At 41.0% G+C, this 27,012-nt stretch overlaps 2 protein-coding genes across 2 annotated transcripts in view; both read right to left on the reverse strand.

The window, feature by feature from the left end:
- Nucleotides 1-22,531, reverse strand: part of LOC139924539 (aldehyde dehydrogenase, mitochondrial-like) — a 34,086-nt gene extending 11,555 nt beyond the window's left edge. Inside the window, exons 1-4 of the mRNA XM_078287091.1 lie at nt 22,330-22,531; nt 15,994-16,098; nt 15,575-15,715; nt 14,992-15,071 (exon numbers count right to left, since the gene is read on the reverse strand). Of these exons, the coding sequence (XP_078143217.1) occupies nt 14,992-15,071; nt 15,575-15,715; nt 15,994-16,098; nt 22,330-22,446 (443 nt within the window). The 5' untranslated portion in view covers nt 22,447-22,531. The remainder of the gene's footprint in view (nt 1-14,991; nt 15,072-15,574; nt 15,716-15,993; nt 16,099-22,329) is intronic.
- LOC144541957 (E3 SUMO-protein ligase ZBED1-like) lies at nt 17,352-18,445 on the reverse strand. The gene is made up of 2 exons (XM_078287429.1): nt 17,910-18,445; nt 17,352-17,796 (listed from the first exon to the last, which is right to left on the reverse strand). The coding sequence occupies exons 1-2, from the start codon at nt 18,414-18,416 to the stop codon at nt 17,563-17,565; spliced, it is 741 nt and encodes a 246-aa protein (XP_078143555.1). The 5' UTR covers nt 18,417-18,445; the 3' UTR covers nt 17,352-17,562.
- Nucleotides 22,532-27,012: the final 4,481 nt, after the last annotated feature.

Consider the following 27,012-nt stretch of genomic DNA (forward strand, 5'->3'; position numbering starts at 1 on the left):
CCCCTGGACACTCCCATACAACATGTAGAAAAGAGCCAACGGTTCCCTGGGAGCAAAATGAGCAATATGGGTCAGGTACCAATCCCATTCGATGTCTAATTCTCTGCGTTAGATATGCTCTATGACAAAATTTCAAATATATATTGTTATGACCCTGGGTCATAATTTGTATTTGAGTGTGTATTTGTGTTGTTTCTCCCTCCCTGCCTGAAGGTGGTGGTGTTCACCCCGTTTGTGTGTTCTCCCCGGTATGTTGAGTTGCAGGTGGCGGCTGGTGATTGGACGGGAGACTGATGGCGCCTACTTTAAAAAGGGCGTCTGTCCGATGCCGGCTCACTCCTTCTCCTTCCTGGCTCCCAACCAGACCGTGCTGTGTTTTGCCACATGAATGCTGTATTGACCTAGTGTTGTAGATTGATTTTGTTGTAATTATGTAAATAACTTCTGAAAGAGCAGTCCCGGTAGTCGTAGGGGTGAGAAGCCTTTTTCTTTTTTTTCTTTTCTCCTGTTTATGTTAGGGAGGCAGGTAAGCTGCTTGTACTTTTGTTTTCTTTTGCTTAAGTTAGGTAAGTTAGTTATCTTTCATTATAGATCGTTATGTTTGTTATTTTGGCTGCGCTCCCCCCGACGCTTTGGCTGCCATACTGAAGAATTGTTAAATAAATCAATTCTGTTTGGACTGCACCTGTTGTGGCACTGGTCATCCTTGGGAGTGGGGAAAGAGGGGAGTCACTTTTGTGCTATGCCCGGTTTTCCCCTAGGCCGGGCGTAACAATATACTGATGATTTGGGTTTTTCGAAGCACCAGTAACATTATCCCAAATTGCATCCCAGTCTAAGTCTTGTCCCAATTCAGATATATCCCTATCCCATGCTTTCATTCCTGATGTAGGCATATATTTCTGGGAGTTTAAATTATCATAGATATATGACACTATCCGTTTTGGAGCACTCTGTATCCAACTTAAAATAGGATGGTCTTTTAAATCTGACCCCCAGGGAACCCCGTAGGCTTTACAGGCTGACCTTACTCTGAAGTAGAAGAAAAGAGAGTGTTAATCAATATTGTATTGAGAGACAAGTTCTTGAAAGTTAAGGATATTATTTGCCCCATTAATATCTTGAAGAGTTTTAATACCTTTATCCTCCCAAGTTTTGTAAGTGAATGGTTTCCCCCCAGATAGAAGGTGACTATTGTTCCATATCGGAGATGACCTGCACCATACGCTTTTAACTTTAGGAATTTTTCTGCTGCTCTAAACACTTGTAGCATATGAGTTAAAATTGGACCATAATATAAACCACATTTTTTGGTAGACATACCTATAAGGAAAAAATCCTTCAATCTTATTGGTGCTATTAACTCTTGTTCCATATTTTTCCAAGATGAAACTTTATCTTCCTCCATCCAATAGTTGAGACTTCTTAATACAAATGCCCAGTGATATAGTTTAAAATTTGGACATGCCCATCCCCCATCTGACTTTGTGAATTGAAGAGCTGACCACTTTATGTCGTTTACCATTCCAAACATAGCATCGTAGTAAGGAGTCCAGTTTTTGCTAATATCCTGTTGGAGGTGCAAGTGGGATCATTGAGCTGATAAAATTAATGCGGGGTAAGATGTTCATTTTGATGACCTATAAACGGGCTGGGACTGATGCTGGGAGGTGTCTCCATCTTTTAATATCTTCTTCTATTTTTTTCAAAATTAAAGAGTAATTTGTTTTAGCTATAGATGATAGAGAAGTACTAACTCTAATACCCAAGTAAAGGACCTCATTTGTAACATTAATCTGGGGAGGGAGGGACACCTTACTTTTGTCTGTATTAATCAGCATCAATGCTGATTTTGACAGATTAACCTTGTATCCTGAAAGATATCCAAAGTGCTCCAGTGTTTTTAAAACAAAGGGGAGAGTTTGTTGAACATCTACCATATAAACTAATGTGTTGTCCGGATAGAGTGATATTGAGTGTGATGGTGCCCCTATTGTAGTAGGGGAAATCTAAAGACAGTTTTTAATTAGTTGTGCAAGCGGTTCGATGGATATATTAAAGATTAAAGGAGACAGAGGGTCCCCTTGCCGTGTGCCCCGTTTTATGTCAAATAAATTTGAGAAGCCTCCTCCCACACATACCCAGGCTGAAGGATTAACATACAGTATTTGAATCATATTGATAAATTTATCTCCATTCTTTTGGAACCCTCCAAAGATATGGCCATTCAAGACGATCGAACGCCTTTTCAGCATCCAGAAATAGCAGGCCACAGGCAGGTGGGATTTTATGTGTTGCACTCAGTATGTGTAGGAGCCGACGAATATTATCAGAGGCGAGACGTCCCTTAATAAAGCCCGTTTGATCTGGGCTAATTATTTTCTCAATGTCCAAACTCCACCAAATGCAAGCACAACTCGATCAAGAAAATCCTCCTTAGGTGCACGGCCAAAGATTAATACATTAAGAAAGAAAAGCCAGCACTCTTAATGTCCTTTTGTCATATATTTGAATGGGCAGCTATAGAGCACAAACGACAGACGCGATTCAGCAATAAGCCATCATCAGCGTTAACGGATAATGCTGATGATGGCTTATTGCTGAATCGCGTCTGTCGTTTGTGCTCTATAGCTGCCCATTCAAATATATGACAAAAGGACATTAAGAGTGCTGGCTTTTCTTTCTTCTAATTATTTTCTCAACCACTGTCTCAAGTCTACTGGCTAAGACTTTGGAAAACATCTTGAGGTCGGCATTTATCAATGAGATTGGACGATGATTAGCACATTCCAAGGGGTCCTTACCGGGTTTGGGTATAACAGTGGTCAGGACTGTATTTAGATCTCTATGGAAAATGCCATTTTCAATAGCATAGTTTAGTGTTTCTAACCATACTGGTCCAAGAATATCCCAAAGTGCTAGGTAGAGTTCCACTGGTATGCCATCTATACCTGGCGTACGGCCCTTGTTTGCAGCTTTGACTGCTTTAAGTAGCTCATCCAGTGTAATAGGAGAGTCTAGAGTTTTGGTGTCCTCTAATGACAACTTGGGAGGTTCAATCCACCAAAAAAATTGGTAAAGTCATCATCATCATCAGAAGGAACTGAGCCACTTGTATACAGTTCTTTAAAGTAATTCTTGAACGTCTCGTTTATTTCCTCTGTTGAAGATACTACTCCACGTTTAGCACATCTGATCGCTGGTATGGACCTTTTAGCTTCTTGTTGCTTGAGAGTTAGTGCCAAAAGATGGCTCGGTCTGCTGCCTTCTGCATAATATTTATGTTTGGTTATATGGATCATATATTCTGCCCTGCGTCTTAGTAAATCATTCAATTCTGCTTGTTTTGTTTTGAGCTCATTTTCTTTTGTTATGGTGTATCTCCTTTTAAGATCATTCTCCAAAACATTACATTGTTCTTCTAGGGTGGAAATCTTTTGAAGACGGCTTTTATGTAGGTGGGAACTGAACCATATGGCGTTATTTCGTATGAAACCCTTGATGGAGGCCCAAACTACTGTCATATCTGCGACACTATTTTTGTTTAAAGTTATAAATTCCATCAGTTTTGTTCTCAATTGTATTAGAAATTCGTCGTTTTTTAGAAGGGTGGAGTTAAACCTCCATCTAGAAGCCTTATTTTTGATATTCCCATAATTAAAAGTAGATATGACTGGGTTGTGATCAGATAGATGTCTGGGCAAAAATTCTATTGAGTGTACCGAAGGCAGCAAACCAGAGGATATAAGAATGTAATCTATTCGAGAGAAAGTTTTATGTCTTGTGGAGAAGAAGGTATAGTCTTTAGCAGATGGATTATGCACCCTCCACACATCAGTTAAGTTTAAGTCCGTTATAAAGGGATTAAGTGCTTTGGACGCAGATTCTTGAGAGCTTGCTAGAGTTGAAGAAGATTTATCGAGGTTATTGTTTACAAAAGCATTCATATCTGAACCAACATATAGTTGGTAGTCACTTAGCTTCAATAATTGTGAAGTAATTGAGGGAAAAAATTCGGCCTCGAATATAGTTGGGGCATATAGGCTAACGAATGCAACTTTTTTGCCCTGAGTGGATGTACAGCAAAAAGCCAGACGTCCTTCATTGTCGGAGCCAATCTTTTCAATTGATACATTTATGCTACGTCTCATTAATATCATAACTCCTTTTGTACAAGTACCATCGGCTGATGCCACAACAGGTTTATAAAAACGGCTTTGAACCCTGGAAATGTCACTAGGTTTAAGATGTGTTTCCTGCAATAGCGCAATATCTATCTTCTTTCTGCGTAAGAAATCTAAAACCTTTTAACGCTTGTAGGGAGAGTTTACTCCTCTAACATTAAATGATACAATATTGAAACTTTCCAATTTATCTGTGTTGCTAATATTCCCCTGGATCTGTTGTTGTGAGTTGGTGGTGGAGCCCTGAGTTACAACCCCCCCCATCCCCCCTCCCATTCAACCCCTTACCTTGTAACATCGTAGTGTCACTTAGCAATGTCAAACACTAAACACTGACTGCCCCCCCTCTAGCATCAAAAAATTAGAAAGGCAAAGCGGTTCCCATAGACAGTCATATCAAAAAAACAAAAACAAACAAACAAACAAACAAACAACACCTGGGCCCCGTTCCATAAAGCGCGCTAAGAAAAGTGGGGATTAAAATCCAAAACCTGACTTGAATGAACCTAACAAATCAGTCGGGGCTAAAGCGGTTCCATAAAGCTCAATTCAAGTTCACACAATCAGACTAATTCAAGACAGGTTCAAGTAGTCAAGATAATTGCGTGTGCACGCCATTCTTAAGCAGCCCGAGAGGTCGATCATGGATCAAATCGATACACCATGGCAAAAAGCAACGGTAAAGAGAGAGCGGAGATGTTCACGGCCACTGAGCGGCGCTTATTAGTAGAAATATATGAAGAAATGAAACATATAATAACCAAAAAAGGTAATACAGCTGCCATAAACAAAACAAGAGAGAAAGCCTGGCAAGAAATTGCTGATCAATTGAATGCGTAAGTAGCAACTAAGTTAAAATGTAATAAAATATTTTGATACAACCAAATTAAATCTTGGGCACAATGCATTCAAACAGTTAGTAAGAACAGAAAACCTGTAGGTTATTAAAATATCTTATACAAGAATACATAGATATTAAACCTCAAGGCTGCAAATGTATACATGTCTCTCTCTCCTCTCGCGGTGCGCACGCAGGCAGGAGTGAGAGTGAGTTGCTATGGTTACGGGAACGCTCTGTAGCTATGTCCCATTTCTGGGGCCGCCTCCTTCGAAGGACGCGGTCCACGTAGGTGTGGCCTACGGAGGAGCGAAGGCTAGGCTGGACCTGCGCCAACTGCCCAAAATGGGACGGTCTACAGAGGATTCCCTTCTACGTCATAGCGAGTTCCCGCCCCTACGCTCCAGACGATAAACAGCAGTAAATACCGGTCAAAAGCAACAAACAAAAGCGCGGAAAAATGGAGTTGAGCGACCTCACGAGTGTTTTGGTTATTTATTTAATTTACCTGATAGTGGAGGAAATGGAGAGACTGGCTGAGAACCGCCAGGCTCGCCATCGCTTGGTGTACCTGAGGATGAGCTCTGCAGGAGATCGTGGTCAGGTAAGGAGGCCAGATAAATCAAGTGTTATTTAAAGCTTTATGCATAACAGCTAACTTTTAGCTAGCTGCTGTGTGGCAGTTTCCACTAAACCTAGGCAACAATGTAATGTTACACTAGAAAATGTTTTAGTTTAGTTCTAGTCATGGTTTAGTAACATTCAAGTAATAATTCTAGTCATTAATCAAATACAGTAGTAGACCTATTGAACAATAGCACAGTAGCCCAAATACTGGTTGTCGCAATCAGAAAATCACTGAGGTAGTCTTTTATGTCTGTCATCAAATATGTGTCTGTACATATACTGTATATTTGATGTGATGACACAGACATAAAAGATGATTTTAATATTGTGTATATACAGTATACTGTATATGTATACAGTATATACTGTATATATCTATATATTGGAGACAGACATTATATATATATATATATATATATATATATATATATATATATATGTATTTGATGTGGTGACACAGACTTGATTATGATTGTGACAACCAGTATTTGGGCTGCTGTTCTGTTATTCAATAGGACTACTACTGTAGACTATTTGATTAATGACTAGAATGTACATACATTCTAGTCATTGACACAACTGTCAAGATGGGTAACACTAATTTTATATGAACTCTCCACAATTTAACATGATTTATTTGATAACTTTGATACTTTTCTTCCAATGCAGAGACCCCAGTACTGTAGGATAAACCTGTCAGTGCCTGTGCTGGAGAGGTTTTTTGAAAACCACGACACCCGTCCGGATTTCCGGCTGAGTCAGGAGGCCCTGGCAGTCCTGATTGACCTGCTCAGCCAAGATCGGCGTCATGGATGGGGTGCCACAATTGAAACCTTGGTGTTCCTTTTCTGGCTGTCAAGTGGGTCATCATATCGGGTGGTCTCCAGAGTGTTTGGGATGCCCCGTTCCACTGTCCACCGCATCGTCCACAGAGTGACAGAAGAGGTGGTGGCGATCAGGCACAGGGTCATCCACTTCTCGCAGACTCCGGAAGACCTTGAAGCTGTGTCTCATGGGTTTGCAGGGCTGGCAAGACACCAGGCATTCCGGAGGGCTGTGGGAGCAATCGACGGCTACCATGTCCGTATCAAGCCACCGGGCGGCCCCGATGGTCAGTGCTACAGAAACAGGAAACTGTTTCCCTCAATCATCCTCCAAGCTGTGTGTGACCATCGGGGCCGCTTCATCGACACCTATGTGGGCTGGCCTGGGTCAGTTCATGACTCCAGGGTGCTCCGCCACAGCCCACTGTACCAGAGGGCTGTCTATCCTCCTCCAGGGAACTTCCTCCTTGCAGATGGGGGGTACCCTTGCCTCCAACACCCACTCCCCCTCATCACCCCCTACAAGAGGCCTGTACAAGGTGTGGCAGCCCAGCGCTTTAATTCACACCACTCCAGGGCACGTTCTATTATAGAACGTGCCTTTGGAATGATGAAGACCAGGTTCCGGGCCATCTTCCTGCAATCGCTGGAGGTCAAGCCCACCTTTGTACCTCAGGTAAGTAATTACTCCATGATGGGTTTTTTTTTCTATAATTACATGAATAAATCTGTCTAGATAAACAAATCTAACAGTAGTGTATCTTTTTGTTGTCTAACAATTTGTTTCAGGTGATAACAGCATGTGCCGTCCTCCATAACATCTGCCTCGGGGCTGGCGATGTCATGGCACCAGAGGATGAGCCTGAGGAGGACATGGATGAGGATGAGAGTGAGGAGTTGGAGGCAGCAAGTGGTGCTCCCTGGCGCAACCAGCTGTGTGCGGAGGTGTCCACCCTGGAGGAGGTGCCCCCTGACCATAATTATTTTCAGTAGGCAAGTTAAAGCACTGTTATATTCCATCCTCCAGTGACCTCATGATCCCCTTTTAAATCACTAAGCTTCCTGAAAACACTATCTCAGAGTGTGATATATGATTATCTCCACCCATCACAATTCCAGTCACAATGAGGTCTAGGTGTCCAACAGGGGAATCAGGGCGGGGATGCACAGCTATGTCTTATCTAAATTAGCAGAACTCAGTTGTTATTCCTACTTTGCCCTGTACACCAATGATTTACTTACAAAGCCTTGTAGTAATTGTATTCTACCAATTGAGTAGTAACTGTATTTTGCCAATTGGGACAGACATCCCTGCCCTGATTCCCCTGTTTAACACCTAGACCTCATTTTGACTACAATATGATTGGTGGAGATAATCATATCACTTTCTGAGATGCAGTATTTTAAGGAAGCTTGGTAATTTAGGGAGGGTCATGAGGTCACTGTTTGTTTGTTTGTGTATTTGAAGGACTATAAAGCTGAACAGCAGCACAATATATGACATATTCTTACATGGCAGTTAAGGTTGTATTTTGTATAGCACTGAGTGTCGTCTCTTATTCTTGTCCCTTTCAGAAACATCTTGGAGACATGGCAGCCGTCGATTGCAGCATGCCAGCCCTGCAAACCCATCTCACTCCTTGGACGATGCGGTGGACAGCCCAGAGGCATCCCAAACTCTTCTGGAGACCACCCCAAATGATGTCCCGCTGACAGAGGGAGAAACACCAGGGAAACTGTTGTGGCAGCCCATCCATGTCGCCGCCGCTGGTTATTAGTCAAGCAGCACCAGCAGGCTCCCTGCTCAGCTGACCACGGAAAAATTTTGTGTTGTTCATTTTTTGAAACATTTCTAGAATCAGTTCTTTCCAGGCCATTTTGTTGCCAGTTCTAAAATCAGTTCTTTCCAGGCCATTTTGTTGCCAGTTCTAAAATCAGTTCTTTCCAGGCCATTTTGTTACCAGTTTGTTAATTGTTCAGTGTTTTTATTACACATTTTTATTAGTTCACTGTTCCTATTTGCCAATCTATACATATGGCCTTAGTTCAACGTTCATTATTCCTATTTACCAATCTATACATATGGCCTTAGTTCAACGTTCATTATTCCTATTTGCCAATCTATACATATGGCCTTAGTTCAACGTTCATTATTCCTATTTGCCAATCTATACATATGGCCTTAGTTCAACGTTCATTATTCCTATTTACCAATCTATACATATGGCCTTAGTTCAAGGTTCATTATTCCTATTTACCAATCTATACATATGGCCTTAGTTCAACGTTCATTATTGCTATTTACCAATCTATACATATGGCCTTAGTTCAACGTTCATTATTCCTATTTACCAATCTATACATATGGCCTTAGTTCAACGTTCATTATTCCTATTTGCCAATCTATACATATGGCCTTAGTTTTATGTTCACTGTGCCTTTTGACATTCCAATTTGCATCAATTGCATGTTGTGCTGTGTAAATAAAATAAACAATTTATTTTAAATAAAATATTTATTTAACAACAGAATTCATACTTTTTGTTTTTTTGTTCATTTTTTTTAAATTAATTTTTCCAAAATGGAAAACAAGCGATCTGCTCTCGCCCTACTCTCCTCTGCACGCTTTTCCTCTGCCTCCCTCTGGAACTTCATATCTTCCCTAATGAGCTCCAGCAACTCGTCGTCTGCCCTCCTAGCTCGCTTTGGTGGCCCTGGCTCAGATGCTCCTGCCTCTCCTTCCTCCTCCTGCTCCTCCACTGCTGCACTTGGCCCTGGTTTGTCCTCTTGGATAGAGGCAATGAGAACAGGGGGGGAAATGGAGTGCCTCTGTCCCAGCACCTCATCCATGGGGACAAACCAGGGCCAAGTAGCAGCAGTGGGTTTTCCACCGCTGATTCCCTCTCCTGACCCTGGATACTTGCAATCCTAAAATAGAGGATAATCTTAATAACATGACAGTCAAAAACAAACAATGTCACAACTTCAAGGCACATTTACAATAATGTCTTTATTAACTTCCATGATTGTAACAATTATTATTGCTTTCAAGTTACTATACAATCTGCAAAATGAGAAAATGGTGTTTTAGTTTAACAACCATTTTTATTTTTTTAGGCACTACAAATTTTGGCAAAATAAGTTTTCCAGTTGGTATGTGTTCCGATTAATTGTACAGCTCGTTATAATCCCATGTCATTCTCTTTTTTGGACTTACTTTATGAACTGAGGTTGTGATACATTCTCTACTGAAAGACTGATGATTTTTGGGGTTGAACTAAATGAATAGACTAAAACTAGGCTAAATACCTTCACAAGCAAATACACCTTATTGGCAGTACCCAGGACCCCAAATCACAGTCTTTCTGTTTGGAAGCGGGAATGCATCATACTTGTCTAATGTCACACAGGCATGACAAATCTACTAGTCTATTCCTAAAGTAGATTTGAGGTTGTACCTGCACCTCCACCTATTACAACACACAGACCTACTGACATACTTACATACTTTCTAAGCATCATCAACTGACCATTTCTTAGAATCAGTCTAGGCTACATACTTTATATTTCTTTTTAAGATTGTCCCACTTCTTCTTGGCCTGCAAGGGAGTCACCTTCCCTTGCAGACCCATTTTCTCCAGGATGACCCTATAGCACACAGAGAGAAAACAAGTAAAAAAAACAATAAAAGGTTTATGCCCCATCTACTGGCTATCTTAATTATCATGTGCTTTGTATAGGTAACTCATTATTACTGGCTGATTATTCCACACTGTAGCCTATATTTATAAAGTTTCATTTGTTGCGAGGTATCAATATTGTATAGAAGCATCTACCCAAGACAATTGCCGTTAACTACATTAGTACTGCCCTAACGTTACCTCCAGCCGTAGCTGGCAGAGTTTTTGGCCCCCGTGAAGAGGCTGTCATTCTCCGCCCTGAGACGGATGAAACGGCCTGTTTGTTCTTTGCTCCCTAAACACAGAAGCAAATATTTAAGCAGGTGACATTTTCGACATTGTAAGAGGACCAGCCGATAACAAGCACGGAGACTGGACCTCTGACAGCGAACAAGAGTAACTTAGGTTAGCTACGTTACCTAACGTAGCTGGATGGTTAGCTGGGCTGGTAACGTTAGTAAGCTAGTCATGTAACGTTAACTAACGGAAACTTAAGGCGCCTGTGAAAACATACTACTTACTTTAATATTACACACTTAGCTAAAGATTTAGCAGCAAGTTTTAAACTAAAATTGTTAGAAAGCGAAACCAATACTCACATTTAAAAGTGAATTCCTCCGAGGACGATCCTGCCGGGCCAGATGCCATTTTCACAGAAAAAATATGAACAAGCGACCGGCGCGCAATGGATTTTGGGATACCGTGGGCCGCAAAGGATACACTGGTTCTGTCCTCCAAATTCGGCCAAAAGAAGGCTGCATTTCTCGGCCGCATTTGCAGGAGCCTTTGGAATGGGACAGCCTTCATGACCCAGTATGACGTATTCGGCCTCGAAACGCGGGCTTCGAAGGAGGCAGCCCCGGAAATGGGACACAGCTTGTGTCTGTCGCTCTGAAACTTTCTCGCGATTCCCAGTAATAGGTTTTTAGGTTAGTATGCTTATGCAAAATCATGAATGTAAGCACCTCAATGCTGAAATCTAGTAATATAACATAATTTTACATTTTTGGTTAACATTATACAGGGTTGCTGTTTCTTGACTTAATCCAAGAGGTTAGGTGATGCAGGAAATTTGTTTTAAATTACTATTTTTTTCTGACTCCCATACCAATTATACCCCCCCCCCATCCTACTTTAACCCCTGTATATACGTATATATTATGTATATTTGATGAATGATTTCAACAAATGAAACTTTTTTTAATGTGGCGGGGGGGGGGGGGCACTTTTAAACAGCAACAACTTGAGTGGGGAGAAAAGAACGTGGCAGCAGGTGAAAACTAAATATAAAAATATTGTTCAGAATGGTAAGTATGCCTATAGTCTATATGAGCACTTCAGCATAATCAGCTTGATGCTAGAACTGTCCAATCTCATGATGCTTATTAATTGCAGCTGCAAAAAAGAAGAGTGATGTTGCTGGCACCGGGGGTGGGGGGGAGGGGCACCACTTAACTCCTGCAGAGGAGCTGGCCTTGGAGCTGAACAGAGGGAGGCCAGTCATTGAGGGAACATGCCACCTAGTACTCATCAATGAAAGGACACGCCATGACTGATAGAGAACGACACATGGGTTGAGGTCCTTATTTATAGACCTTTACTGTATTGATTGAAAAACCATACACCCACTAAACACATCTACGTTTACTTTTTGACATTGTTTTAAATGTATTAACCAATACATTAACCAATACATTTTTAGACATGGTTTCCTAAATATAGAGGAAAATAAAAATAGAGGATAGAGGCATATGGATTTAGATACTACATTTCTGGTCAATATAATTTTTTGCAATTGTACTGTTAACTATTTATGTAGCTATTGTCATTCTATTGGGGTAATTTAGATTGAGACATATTTTATGTAACATAAGCCTAAACGTTTGATATCACCATATAATTAAACACGTAGGTCTATATCTTATCATTGTATAATTTATTTAATTTATTATTTATTATTTATTTAAGTTGATTTTCTATGAACTTTAATTTTTCGACTGGTAGTGGTTAATACAGTAAAATAATATGCCCGAAAGTCAGTGGTAAAATCATGGCTTTCCCGTGGGGTCAGTGTTACAGGAACTCTGGTTAAGCAACAACTCAGGCTTAGCCTGACAGTTAGCCTGCCCCGGACCAGGTTAGTTTCCCAGCATAAGTTGCCATAGTAACTGAGCTTGAACTATGTTGAACTTGTTTTATGGAACCGAATCAACTGCAAATGAGTCAGACTAACCGAAAGAAGCCTGGCTTATTTGGTAAACTCGCTTTATGGAACAGGGCCCGGGTCAAACCCATTAATCTATATAATTAAGACCATTTCCATCTCAAAAATAGTATAACACATAGGCTAGTCAGTCTCTCGCTTAACGACGACGTCAATGACGTCATATCTCGCGCCCAGGAATGTAAACAAGTTTACTGGAGGCATAAGCCGAAATGAACATGTACTATTAAAGTTATTCAAAACAAGCTACTGTTTTTCCAGCTTCATTCGTGATAAAGTATAACATTTGGGTGTGTTGAATATCACCTTAGAAATAAAAGATATATTCTGGACGGACTTATATCTCATTACCGTGTTATTCTTGTACTAACAAGTTAACTGAGCCATTGCATTAGAACTCTAGCCTGCAATGCTCAAAAATAAATTGGCCCCTTATTTAACTAAGTAGAAAGGTGCATCAAACGATTTTCCAATGAGAGAATAAACAAAACATCACCCATAGGATGTTAACTTGCCCGTGTCTGTTAGATTGCGAATACAGGCTGGTCAAAGTTCTTAATGCAGTTCCATCTCCTCCTATAGAACTTATGCTCTTTGCCCAGGGTCTTCTTCCATACCTTCCAGCACCGATGATTTCAGGGCTTCTTTCGCCTCCTCTGCCGAGTTAAACGACATCCTCATGCCCTTGTGATTCACTTTCGAAATTGCCGGATATATAAGAAACGAGTCGATCCCCTTCTGTCGAAGCTTAGCGCGGATCCCCTTGTATTCCTGCCGTTCCTGCGTCGTCCCGGGGCTGTAGTCGGCGAAGAACTGCAGCTGGGTGCCGTCAGGGAGAGTAGGCTTGGCTTTCCTCGCGCCCTCAAGGATAGACTGTCGGTCGGTATAGCTTAGAAGTCTGAAAACCATGGTCCGTGGTCTCGAAGTGTTGTTAGAAAAAATCCAATGTGCTCTATTGATATCCACCGGAGTGCTGTGGGAGCTCTTGAGCGATGGGATCCACTTAGGCAACATCTTCTGAAGATAACCTCTCGGATCGTCACCCTCAGCGCCTGTCGGTAAGTTGACCAGCCGCACGTTGTTTCTCCTGGATCTATCCTCCAAATCATTAAGCTTCTTCCGTAACTTAGTCACCTCCGCGAGACAGGAGCTAGTATCTTTCTCGTTCTTGCGTAAGTTAACCTGAATGCTGTCTATCTTGTTGAAGAAGACCGTGTCGAATTTTTTAGCATGATCGTCTGATTGTTCTTTTAATGACCGGAGGATGTTGCCATTCTCTGCCATATGCTTCTCTATGGGGTCGAGAGGTTTTTCAAGCGAATCCTTTAGCATGATGGCTACCATTTCTTGCAGAGATTCCATCTCTGTTGCCATTGTTTGCTTGATTAGCATAGCTATTTCCTCGGGTAAATCGCTAGCTTGGTGTCGTCTGCTGAAATCTTGTTTCTTAGTCAAGCTTGGATCTTTTTTTGAGGCCATGTCTTTAGTTAAATCTTTCTCCGAATCAAACTTGTGTTAATACTGTCTATGAGCCCCAATGAACGCGAAAAAGGAGGGTTTTATGTCAGCGCTCAGTGCCGTGCTGCCATTTTGCCTCGTGCCTCACCGGAAGTCCCATCATCAAATATTTTTGAGTACGAGGGAGTACGATTAGGCAACTATTTAACAAAGACAAACAACAAAGCCAGAACAAGTCATAGAAAAACTATAATAATAATAATAATACAAAAACAAAGATAAGACACAACGAACAGTGTATGATCACATGCTCCCATCACCACCCGGCTTTGGCCTGGCATGGTGGTTGCATGACCATTAGTTTATTAGTACATTAGAATATCATACGTGTATTTTCCAACTTGTATTAAGTCTCCATTGTGGTTCTATCACAATTAGTTGGCACATTAGAATATCACCAAGGTCGTTTCTCTGTTTTCATGAAATATGACCAACATCAGCTGACAAGAACAACTTGGCCAACGCTAATCAATTCTTGAAAGACACATTTTCCTGCTTGATGTGTTGGAAGTATTTACTCACAGAAACCCGACTGACAACAACACACCTAAGTCACAACTGATTTTTTTTTGTGCCATTTCAAAATTTTGCTTAAAATTCTCTTGACAGTTGGATGCAAACACAGCCAATGTCGCCTGAACCCCCTTTATATGAACTGCTGAATATCACAGCTGGCAGACAGACAATAAAAGAATATTTCTATTTTTATTATTATCCTTACTTACCTATTTATTATTATCTTACTTACCTATTTTTTTTTATCTGTCTTTCTTTTTTGATGCCATTTTACTAGACAAATTCAGTCTTGCTTTTGAATGTGTTTTTGATTTTGCTTGAAAATTTTTCTTTGCTTGTAACTGTTTTAATTATTTTATATAAAGCACTTTGAGTTACATTATATGTGTGAATGGTGCTCTAAAAATAAAGTTATTACTATTATTACGAGCATTAGACGATGTGGGAAAATGTATTCTTTGGCAAGTTAACTCTCTGATCCACCATGTCCTTCGTTTCTCACTCCCTTTCCCCCTCGTCACACGTATATAGCTGTAAAACCCTGTGTGTGTGTGTGTGTGTGTGTGTGTGTGTGTGTTACCTGAAACATTTAACCACAGTGGGGAGATCCACGCTGTAGGAAACAGCATATGGCTTCCCATTGTCAAGGGTCTCCAGTTCCTATGACACAATATCAATATCACCCATTAACCCTATTGAACCAAGGAGTAAAGTAACTACAGGGTAAAATGAGTGTAACATTGATGTATCAAGTCTGACTGTTATTTGGCAGTACAGTTCCTATGGTATCTCCTACCTTCATAATTGGCGTTGGGTAACAATATTTTAACAACCTCATCCGTCTTCTGAATTAGAATATGGAAGTTCCATTTATGAGAGGATGAAAGGATTTTATTCCCAGAGGGAGATCTCACCCTGATAACGTGAAACGGCTTTATCCTTGGCAGTGGTGTAGCCAGGATTTCATCACTAGACCCTAATCTAGACTGGATGTTGGAGCCGAGGCACTTCCATTGTAGTGAAAAGTGAGTACTCCGCCATATTACTTTTATTTTTGGATGTGGATTTGTGTGCGTGTATGCCAGAAAATTACAAAAAAAAAACTAGCCCCGTTTGGCCTTGTAGGCTGTCTGGTCTAGTTAGGATGTGTCTAATTGTCTCACAGCAAGGTAGGCAGCATCCCTCTCAATAGCATCAGCCAGCCGGCTGAGCAGCAGGCCGCGGTGAGAGGCGTCCATCCGTCGCCACGGTGACCCCAGCCTGAAGGCATCGCGCGCCGCTTTCACCGCCTTGTCCACATCCGCCTGCGAATATAGGAACATAACATAATTAACTTAATGAGTTGGCCTTTTTTTAAAGCCAATGTATTGTGGTAGTAAGCTCACCACATAGGTTTCCCAAAACAACAGAAATGCAATTGTGTTGTGTTTTACCTTGCTGATTAGCATACAGCAAAGCTACATCAAGCAACACACATGCACACAAACACCTTTGCACAGTTTAACTGCAATGTCACCCACATACACTGCAGCATATTTGAATGGAACTGTAAATCAGTATGTATATGTCAGAGTGTATATACCTCATCAGCCTCAGCAACTTGACAGATGACCTCACCGGTTGCTGGGTTGATCGTAGGGAAGCTTTTCCCACTCACAGCATCCTGCCATTGGTTGTTGATGAACAACTGAAAAAAACAACGATATGCGATTACAAGGGCTGCATTTACACCAAAACACACCATTTTGTTCCCAGTTGGTTAAACCAAATGTTTACTGAGAGGGATGCAAAATAACCACAACACCAAGCAGGATGGATCCATGGATTCATATCATGTATGCCACATTATGACCCTGCCATCAGCATGTCGCCATGGGGGAGTAGATGGACACACTGGTGTAGGAGTGATGACTTGAACTGAAACATCACTTTTAAATGTGCAAGGAAGGGGCATTTTTACATTAAAATTAATGTGTAAGTGCTCGCAGTTAACAAAGAATCTTCTGAACCAGTATGAGGTGGCACTGCATTCCCAATGCAGTGTAGCATTAGTGGTAGGTTAGCCTAATTATTAACGGTGCATTAGACAATCATTAATCCGATAACCACAATGAACCTGCATTCTAGTGTATCAATGTGTTCATGTTCATCCACTTCTCTGCTCAATCCACTGCTCTCTTCTGGAAGCAGAAAAATTGTGGGAGGGAAAAACAATAAAATAAATAATCCCGCCCCGCGTGTGTGTATGTCTGCTTCTAGTTACACATTTTAGTCGCACCATCTCCAGAAATGGTCCCATTCTGGAGACATGTATGCTTTGATTTTGCAGCCAACATTACATAACCTAAGATTTGGACTTGATAAGTGCTTGAAATGTAGGGCCAGCCAACTGCACTGATGATAGAATGTGTGGATTTTCCATACTTTCCTATTCATCCTAGTAGGGGTGTAACGGTCCACAAAAATCACGGTTCGGTACGTACCTCGGTTTTGAGGTCATGATTCGGTTCATTTTCGGTACAGTAAGGGAAAAAAATGCAAAACATAAAATTGCTTGTCGTTTATTATGAACTTTTGTAAACATCAACAGTTTATAATTTTTTTTAATAACATTTTAAATGAAACATAATAAAAAATAAAATATATTAAAATAAAATAGAATAAAAAATAGAATACTGCTGCAAACTGCTACTAATAAGTTCTCAAATAAATAAAATATTCTCAAATAAATTAAACAAAATATAAAATACAATACAATAAAAAAATATATAAAATATAATAAAAAATATAAATAACTATAATAATCTTTTCTTTTTTTAGGAAATGAACTTTTCCACATTGACTAAAGTGCAGCATTAACAGTTCAAGCTTGTAGGCCTGCTCAGATTTATTTTCTTTTTTTTTTTGTTAGGAAATGAACTTTTCCATATTGTCTAAAGTGCAGCATTAACAGTTCCAGCTTGTAGCCCTGTTCAGTTTCATTCAACTTTCATGTTTTTTGTCAGAAAAATTAACTTGTCCACATTGTCCGCAGAAAGAGCAGATCTGTTGGCAGTCTCCAGCTGTAGAAAATACTCTCTCACTAGGGACAGAGGTAGCAGGTACAGCAAGGTAGCGCTTTGCTAACTTGGCAATATGAGGATACGTGGGCTCATTGGTCCTCCACCATACAAGTGGGTTGGAATCCAGTGAAATGCAGTGTGTATGAGGTAACCTCTTCCTTCACCAGCTGCAAACTAGACTTGTTTCCCACCTGAGTCTTGAAGAGCTCACCAAACAGTTCAGCCATGGCTGACTTCTTGACAGGAGGAGATGATTCAGATGCCTCTGGGTGTCCTCTCCCTGGGGATGAACTGACTGCTGTTGTCCCTGTGGCCTCCTCACTCTGCAAAATAAAATGACAAAAGTTTAATATATGAGTACTACTGAGACTGTAGCAGCAAGTGTTTCAAATTAAGCAATGACGACATTTTATGCACAAGAAAATTAATACAATACCTGTTCTTCCATGGTTACAATCTCTGTGATGAGGCTGTTGTAGATTCTGTCACGACAGGCATCATCCACATGAGAAAGGGCCTTGAACCTTGGGTCAAGAGCTGTGCATTTGTGGAGGAAGTCATGACAAGCAGAGTATCTGTCCTCCAGGTTTTCTCTGATGGCAGCCTTGACTTCTCTCACAGTTGGACTGTCTTCCTCATTGGGTTCCATAGAGTTGAGCACTGTGGTTTTGAGGGGCAGGATCATTGATACTGAAGGTGTGGCTTGAGTGCTCATCAGTGTTGTGAGGGTTTTTAGTGGTTTAAGGACCTCAATTACCTCCTCTGCCATTCTCACATCCTGGTCAGACAATGTGGTTATGTCTTTATTCTTCTTGAGGGCCTTTTCTGTTAGTGCTGAGTACACAGCTGCTTGCTGTTCAAGGTACCTCTCAAGCATATCATAACTGGAGTTCCAGCGGGTGGTGACATCATGAATAAGGGTGTGTTTTGGTATATTAAGCATCTCCTGTTTGCTCTCCAATATGTGTGCAGCTGTTGGGCTACGGTGAAAAAAAGACACAACCCTTCTGACTCTACCTAGTACTCTGTACACCTGGTTGAGTCCTGTTGCTTTCTGTGATGCTAAATTAATTGTGTGTGCAAAACATCCAATTTGGGGGCCCAGTCCAGCTTCACTGACTGCCTTGACAATATTTCTAGCATTGTCTGTTGTGACAGGAATTGTAGTTCCTGGCCTCTCCAACTTCCACTCCAACACTGCCTCCATAAGTCCCTCTGCCAGATTTGTGCTTGTGTGTTGTTCATAAATGGGGTGAGTTTGCAGAACATGGCTTACCATGTTCCACTCAGGGGTGATGTGCTGGGCAGTCACTGTTAAGTAGCTTTCTGTAGCTCTGGATGTCCATCCATCAGTCCTGAGTGCTACAGCAGATGCCTTGGACAAGTCGTGGACAACAGCAGCTTTTGCTTGTTCATAAAGGGCTGGTATGACTTTCTGGCTGAAATGCGGACAAGAAGGAATTTCATACCGGGGCTCAATCACCTTCAACATGTGCTTAAAACCTGTGTTCTCAACAACTGAGTATGGTCGTAGATCCGCTGCTAAAAACACACCAAAAACACCAATGGCATTTGTTATTGCTTTGGCCCGATCTGAATTACCAGCGAAAGGCTGTTTAAATGACGAAGGGAGCAGCGTTTGCACTACGCTCGTTTTTTTCCTTGCAGCAGTGATATTCACATTCGCGTGGTGCCGTTTCAAATGAGTTATCAAGTTTGACGTGTTGCCAGAAACATACCCGATCACTACTGAACAATGTTGGCACACAGCTTTCGTCTTATCCACTTGTCTTTGTCCGTTGTTGTATTTCACCGGGAAACCAAAGTGTTCCCAAACAGGAGACCTTAACGATAAGGGAGGGTCTTCAAGCTCTGGCTTATCGTTTGCATTGGCCATGACGTTCGCTAGCCAGAGGCTAGGCTAGGCTAGGCTAAGCGTGCTGTCTGTGTAGTGCGGTGTAGCGCGCTCAAAATGTGAGGCGGAGACGAAACAAACTTCCGGTCCGCCACTTAATATGTTCGCGTGGGAACTCGGATTTGAAGTATGTTCCGCACGCAAAACAAGCCCACTAAGATTGCATTCGGTACACATCTGCACCGTACCTAAAGTCCTGTACCGAAACGGTCCGGTACGAATACGTGTACCGTTACACTAGGGCTGAAACGATTCCTCGAGAAACTCGAGTAACTCGATTACTAAAAATCATCGATGCAAATTCTTTGCATCGAAGCTTCGTTTAATCCATATAACTATATACACACTCAGTGTTTCGCACGGATGATTATTACTGTTGCACAACGCGCTGGAGAAAGAGAGAGAAAATAGCGAGGGGCGAAGAGAAGAGACAGGCCAGAGAAAACGACAGAAAGTGTCCAAAGTTTGGGATCCAGTGTTGCCAACTTGGCGACTTTGTCGCTAGACTTAGCGACTTTTCAGACCCCCCTGGCGACTTTATTTCTCAAAAGCGACTAGCGACAAATCTGCCGACTTTTTCTGACCATGGGAAGCAATGTTAATGTGTTGAATCCCAAAGCATTTGGCAATAAATTGGTTCGGCTGATGCTGGTTTTCTCTACTTGCTTGTCTAATCCAGAGAGGTCTGACGGTCACAGCGCTTCCCACACAGTGTAGCTCCCTCCCTCCGCTGAGAGCAGGGACTGTAGGATATGGTCCACTTGTAATTGCTACCGGCGTACGCCGAAACTGGCCGGGTGGGCGGAGTCCGCACTTAATTTTAAAACGGGATGAGATGAAGGCTAGTAAAGAATGCACGTTAATTATGGCTATATGTAATGGCTAGTTAAGAACGTAAATCAATATGGTGGCTAGTTATGATGTCCCTAAGTTAGCTAAGTTTTGCTCAAGAAAATAACCACAGAAAATAAAATGCTGCAGTCAATTTGTGAAAGCCTGAGCTTCATTCATGTTATTATTATGATAGTCACACACATACACACACACACACACACACACACACACACACACACACACACCCACACACCTACTCCCCTCACAGTGATGCATAAAATACCCCAGAAAGCAAAATATCAGGTGGTGTAAGTAGCAATTGGAGCCTAAAATGCACCAGTCCAATACAGCAGGTATATTCAGTTTAGTTTGATTGCAGTGAGTAGGGTCAGCAGGTGTAGGGCAACCCTTCAACATAGTAAATAAATGTACATTAGCCAGTCTTATGAACTTGTATGATATTTAGGCCTAGTAATAAATATCAATAATAATTATTATTTCACCTCGTTTTCAGTAAATCACAGTGTCGTATGGACAGCTTCGTGCGGACAGCTTTTCTCTTTTGTATATTTACTATTGCTCTTTAATAAAGCAAAAGTATTTCTTATCCGATTACTCGATTAATCGATGGAATAATCGGTAGAATACTCGATTACTAAAATAATCGATAGCTGCAGCCCTACGTTACACCCCTACTTCCTAGTCTGTATGTCCACTACAGTAGCCTAAGTTGATTTCAATTATAGAAAAACAAATTGCAACACATCAATATATCTAGAAAATGTGAAAAACAAATCAAGCAAAAAAATTTTTGCTTGATTTTTATTTTCTGTTGTTTTGAGAATTGCAGTTTTTGTTTTCTGAAATGTACTTCCAATGAGTTGGATTTATAATGTGACATATAGGTTCATTAAATCAATTCTGAAACCTCTAAACTTTCATCAAGACTCATGCTGCTGACTGTATGGAAGAGTAGCCTATTAAGGCCTAGCCTATTAGGGGAAGATTCAAATATTCTGAGAATAAATTAGACGTTTTGAGAATAAAGTCAAAACTTGAGGGGGGAAAAAAGTCAAAAGTTTTGAGATTCAAGTCGAAATAAACTTGAGAAAAAAAAGTCAGAATAAACTTTTGAGAAAATTAATCTAAATAAACTTTTGATGAAAATAAGAAAAAAAAAATGCTACATATACAGGAAATACTACCTCGGTTGTATGATGAATGTAAACAAATTCAATCTGCAATTGGAGCCTTCAATCACTCACAAGACATATTTTTATGGAAATCCGCAATTGGGCGCCATTCTATCTGGTTTCTCTGCGAGAGAGAATACTACCATATTTGACCACTAGGGGGCAAAGGTGTGTTTTCAAGTTGCAATGTTATGACCCATAAAAAGTCTGCTGGTAGGCCTATATGTAAGGCAAATTTACCACTAGACTGTAACGACAATGCAATGCAATGACAAATACTAGAAAATAAAACTTTTTAAAAAAAAATTATTAAATAGTGTATATTATGACATGGAAAAGGGTGGAAAAAGTAATTCCTCATTTCATAGGGACGTGAAATGCTGTTCTGAGGTGTAGGCTTGTGTCCAGTTAAGCAATCCAAAATTAAACTGACACTCCCTTGTTTGCAATGGGAGTTTGGCCGGACTTTCTGTCCCACACTGTCCCTTTCTACTCAACAGGTTAACAAGTTCTCTCCTACCATGTGCCACAGAGGCCCAACGGTGTCAGCAATTTCTCATTCCAACCCAACTACAGCAGCTCATTACACAAATTAACGGTAAACCAGAGAGTTAACGCCAGTAGTTATTAAGACCCGCTGCTGTAGTTTACGGCTGGACCTTGGCCCTCCTCTAGCACGTCTTTTCAAGCTAAAGCAACCTTTGTAACTTTTACCTGACTTCACATAGACAGACACGGTAACGTCAGCATATTTAGCAGCACAATAACAAACTATAACCTCACAGGTACCATCACAATTTGTTCGCGTTTCTGCAGGGCATTAATGTCGAGTTGTTTGCACTTGTTGACCGCTTGCTGGCACGGTGGCGAATATCCACCGTAAACAACGTGTGGTAATTTTTAGCAAACGATACCTTATTATATTGAACCTCGGGCTGGGTGCTGGGTACCGGGATGGCGGCCGCAGAGTAGTGACACACCGGGACTCGGTACAGCCCGGGAAGAGCCCGACAAAACACGGTACGGAGCATGGTGCTTCTAGCAGGACGGACAGGCGGTGGGAAACAGCCAGCAGCACAACGGGCAACACCGAGCGAGGCTAGGCTGGACTTTCCCAAGCATGCGCAGTGGAGCGTTCAACACAATCTCAGCAGATTATCGCCTACTGGAAAGGAAGTACTGAAGAAAACATTCCAACCGACATACAAGAAACAAGAAAAAAATTCACTTCCTCTACACCAGTAGTACTCAAAGTGTGATCCGGGGTCCTCACGTGAGGAATAGTTTGATCTCAGTATAATTCAATGGAAATTATCCCAATTAGAGAATGTCTAAGAAATACTATTTGAATTACTATTATCTCCCCAGGTAGCCTACAGTGCAGACACTTACAATTCAATACAAAATCAACAACTAAAATCTTCCCATGTCTGCATAAATTCTATTGCACAATGGATAAAATCAATTCTGTTATGCCACTAGAAATAACAAACATGATCTGAGGGGATGTTCACAGCTTTTCATTTAACTTTGCAGCCCTGGAGAGATTACACAGACTCTCTTAAGAATGAGTAAATTCAAAAAGTTGTTTCAACAATATGTAAATCTATAAGGTATGAGAGGATCGGTGATGGGTGACAGGAAAAGGTTGTGAGGTCAATGTGGGAGATAAATAATATATATTTGTTCTCTGCTGTGCTTGGGTTGAAAGTCTATCCTTAGACCACAGCTGAGTGGATGAGTTTGTTTGCATTGTTGTAGGTAGACTTGGTTTCTGACGACTATATATTGTATGTATGATGTCATGTATGAATTCATCCCTGACAGACAGAAATATGGCTTTGTTTCATCTAGTTTCATGAACATTTTAATAAACAGAATTTTTCAAAGAAAATATTGAGCAAATTCATAGCTTTCTTATTGGAAAACGTGTAGGATATATAAAGGGGCGTGACTAGAAAATGTTGGGTTTCTAAATAACAATCTGATATATAACCTAGAAATATGCAGGAAAACAGAAAAATAAAATGACTAAAATTTGTTTTATGAGTCATACTGCTCTAAATTGGGTTAGAAATGTTTACAATGTTGATCTTTAGGTTATGGTGAAGACAAAAAAGCAAACTACAGTCAATTTAACTGACTGCTATTGGTAATAATTCAGGTTATGCCATTGGTTAGTTTCTACTCATCAACAATGTATTGAAAATAAAGTCTGAATAGCACCTTCTTACTGTATGCATACATGCATGATAATCTTAGGTCACAGGGTAATATTGAATTGTTCTTGGTAGAAAGGACAAGATGGGTTTTGATATAACTTCATTTTAAGATACATTTATCTACATTTATTCCCTAAAATCTGTCTGTCTGTCAGTCAGTCTGCATAGTCTAATGTAGTTCCAAATGTTGACTACAGGTGTCACTGTTTATTCAAAGCCCCTACCAGGGACTTATTTGATGTGATATGTACCTTGATATTTTGTTACCTAGTCTGATGGACACACAAGCATATCTTGTGTTCATTCAAAGAGAAAGTTGGAATATAAGATAAAGCTCGTATAACAAGTATAACAAGACATGTCATCAAAAAATATTTTTCACTATTATTGAGTTATTCCATTTAACACACAGGGAGGTTGCCAGAACCTTCTCCAAAACAACTGAAGTCATTGGGGTCCGGTTCTTTAGAGTTCTAAAAAGGACAAAAATTACCATAAAATTACTCATTATACTGCTCGTGCAACCTAATCCAAGTTTTCTGAAGCCAAACGACTGCATGGTGAGTGGGAAAGACCTATATTTACACCATTATTTAGTGCAAATCCTCACAACTGCTGTTTTCACAAACATTCATGCGCACCCAGATCTCGCGCATTCATGTGAATCTTCCACACGTGTGTTTACACAGCTAACGCATACAGGTCTACGTCACACAAACTGAAATAGCTCTGCTGAGAGTGGCTTATAACGCTTCCGGCTTACTTATCAGACTTTCAAACAAAGAAGAAAATGTCCAGTGACTTCGATATAGAAGAGAAACAACGGTTCTTTGCCTAGTCTTATTTATTTGAACCAGAATACACAGACAAGGAACTCAGACAGATGGATGAAGCAGTGGCAATAGCAGCTCAGCCAGATCAAACCAGCTGGCTCTGTCTGGACAGTGTTATTGTGCTTTAATCGCTTTTTGATTCAACTGTTGGAGATGACCGGTTAGCCCTGTGTGTGTGTATTGGACAGCAGCGCTCCTGGCGACCTCAAAGTATGTAAAGCTCTACAGTGCGGTGATGTCATTTTGAACACAATCAGCAGTCATGATGGCCAAAAACTAGGAAAATACGGCCCAGGTTGCAAATAACCAAAATTATCTTTTATGTTGAGGTGAGGAGAGAGAAATTCCCAGTGACCAAGAAAGTTTTGGGTGGCACCCAGGGTGGCCAATAAAATTAGGCTCCAACTATTGTATCGCCCTCCACTAGTGAGTCACGCAGACCATTGTCTGCCATGTCTTCTCAGTGCATGGTATCAACCCATCAAAGCTCTGAATGTTCATGGAATTTTTTACCAAGGGCTATACCTGAGTCTCCCATGTGCAAGACTCCTGTCAGCAGAACTATAGTCATTGCTCATTCTTGTCATTTAAGTTATGACAACATGCAGGCTATCATTGACAAATGCTGGCAGTCTTTTGGAAGAGATATATTCCAGCCAGAGGATGGAAAGCTGGGAGCACAAACACACAGCTGTGCATCATCTTTCTGCAAAAGGCTGGAGAATGTCATCTCCAATGGTGAGCTTAGCAATGTTCACAGGAGCTCACCGATAACATCTACTATCTCTTGATGAGTGGATGGACCTATCAGATTCGTGGACACTGATCTCCTTGATGTCTGTTGCCTTAACTGACATCGAGGATTTGTCCTCAAAGATGCTGATCAATTAAATAAATAATAACTTGTCAGCAAGTTTGGAGGACAGTTCTGAGGACTTTGAGAGTTTGACACTCATTGAGGAATTATTCCCAGTTTTCTGCAACTGATAACTGTGGATCTGGAAGTTCAGGGTTCCCAGTTTCTCAGCCTAGTCTTGTAGAGTCTGCTGCCAATTCGGCTTCACTATTTAAAGTTAATTTTTTTCTCTTGGTGGTCTGCTGTTGTTAAGCCAACTAACAATGTATCAAAAACGCTGGGTGACACTAGGGTTGTTGCGGTGGGCGGTGTTCCCGGTGGCATACGTTCTTGGAGTTGACACCAGTTTTATTACCCCACACCGGGAACACAGTTATTTTGTAATTAATAAAATAAAAGCACATAGTCAGAGCTTCCATGTTCAAGTTAGGCTTGTGAATGATAAACAGACATACTAACAACATACTGCTGTAACATACATTAATATGATGGTGGTTGTTGGTGGGGGTTAATTGCCTTACCTACAGTGACAGCAGTGTCCAGTAGAATCCAATGGTAAACAGGGGCAACATGCCAGTCTTTGCACTGCACTCATGCTAACTCTCCGAGTGTTAGGCAGTTTTACACATCTCCATGGCATCTCAGGATCTGGCTTTCGATAATGCTGTTGTCAAGGCCTTGACAACTAAGCTGCAGATGGATACTTCTCCCATGGCTTATTGCTACAAGACTGATGGAACAACCTTCACTTGCAGCCTGTCATCAGGTTCTTCACGTCTGTGGCCAAAGCTTTCACCAAGCCCTTAGAAAAGGCTTGCAAGGTTGAAGCTGGTTTCTGATTCATAGCCTCTTATTTGCAAGTCAAGGGAAAATTGAAGTGAAAACCTAAATGTGTTTTTACCTTTGTAAAACATGCAAGTACACATTTTCTTTCACACTGTTCAGTCACTATAATCTTATCAGTGTTATTAGTCCAGGATTTTGTCATTATTTCAGCCACTCATACAACCAAAGGACTGCAATGATTAGAATGGCCATATCTAATCAAATCAGCACTCTTGAATGGTCAATTGTCTGGCACTCCTCAAGATGGCTGCCACAGAATGTTTGATAATGTTGTTATGGATAATAGCATTGGTTTGGTGCATGAGACCCAGGCTACATCATGTGTCAATGGCCATGGCCTCCTTTTTGCTCAGGGATAGCCAAGCATGTGCCACGGAGAGCGAAGAGTCTACAGCTTTTCATTCCAACCAAAGACTAGAGTGGGTGATTTCACTTATTAAATCACCCACTGAAAACCTGCAGACTCTTGGCACTCCATGGCACATGCATTTCCATGACTACAACATAAAAATTCTATGGCAGGGCGATCCGTCCGGCTGCCCAATCTCCACCGTGCACAGGCAGACGTGTGGTGCGGATTGGACAGATCGGACAGTGACATACCTTGATCCATCAGAAAGTGGCCAGTTTGTTTATAACACAGAACATCTGACATATTGGTGGTGCAATTGTGAGCACAATATGGCATAACATTGACGATGTAAAAAATTATTGAAATTTTCATTCCAATTCATTTTCCAGAACAGCATGAAATCTGCATTATGCCCAAGTCTATCTCCTAGGAAAGCGGACATCCCTTTTGACACCAAAGAATTGCAGTTTGCCATACCCCAAAACATT

This window comes from Centroberyx gerrardi, chromosome 12 (genome assembly GCF_048128805.1).
Source record: "Centroberyx gerrardi isolate f3 chromosome 12, fCenGer3.hap1.cur.20231027, whole genome shotgun sequence".
NCBI lineage: Eukaryota > Metazoa > Chordata > Actinopteri > Beryciformes > Berycidae > Centroberyx > Centroberyx gerrardi.

Coding starts and splice junctions, on each gene's coding strand:
- LOC144541957 (XM_078287429.1), bottom strand. CDS start 18,416: ATGCTTAATATACCAAAACACACCCTTATTCATGATGTCACCACCCGC. Junction 17,797..17,909: donor TTGTAACCATGGAAGAACAG/GTATTGTATTAA, acceptor TTTATTTTGCAG/AGTGAGGAGGCCACAGGGAC.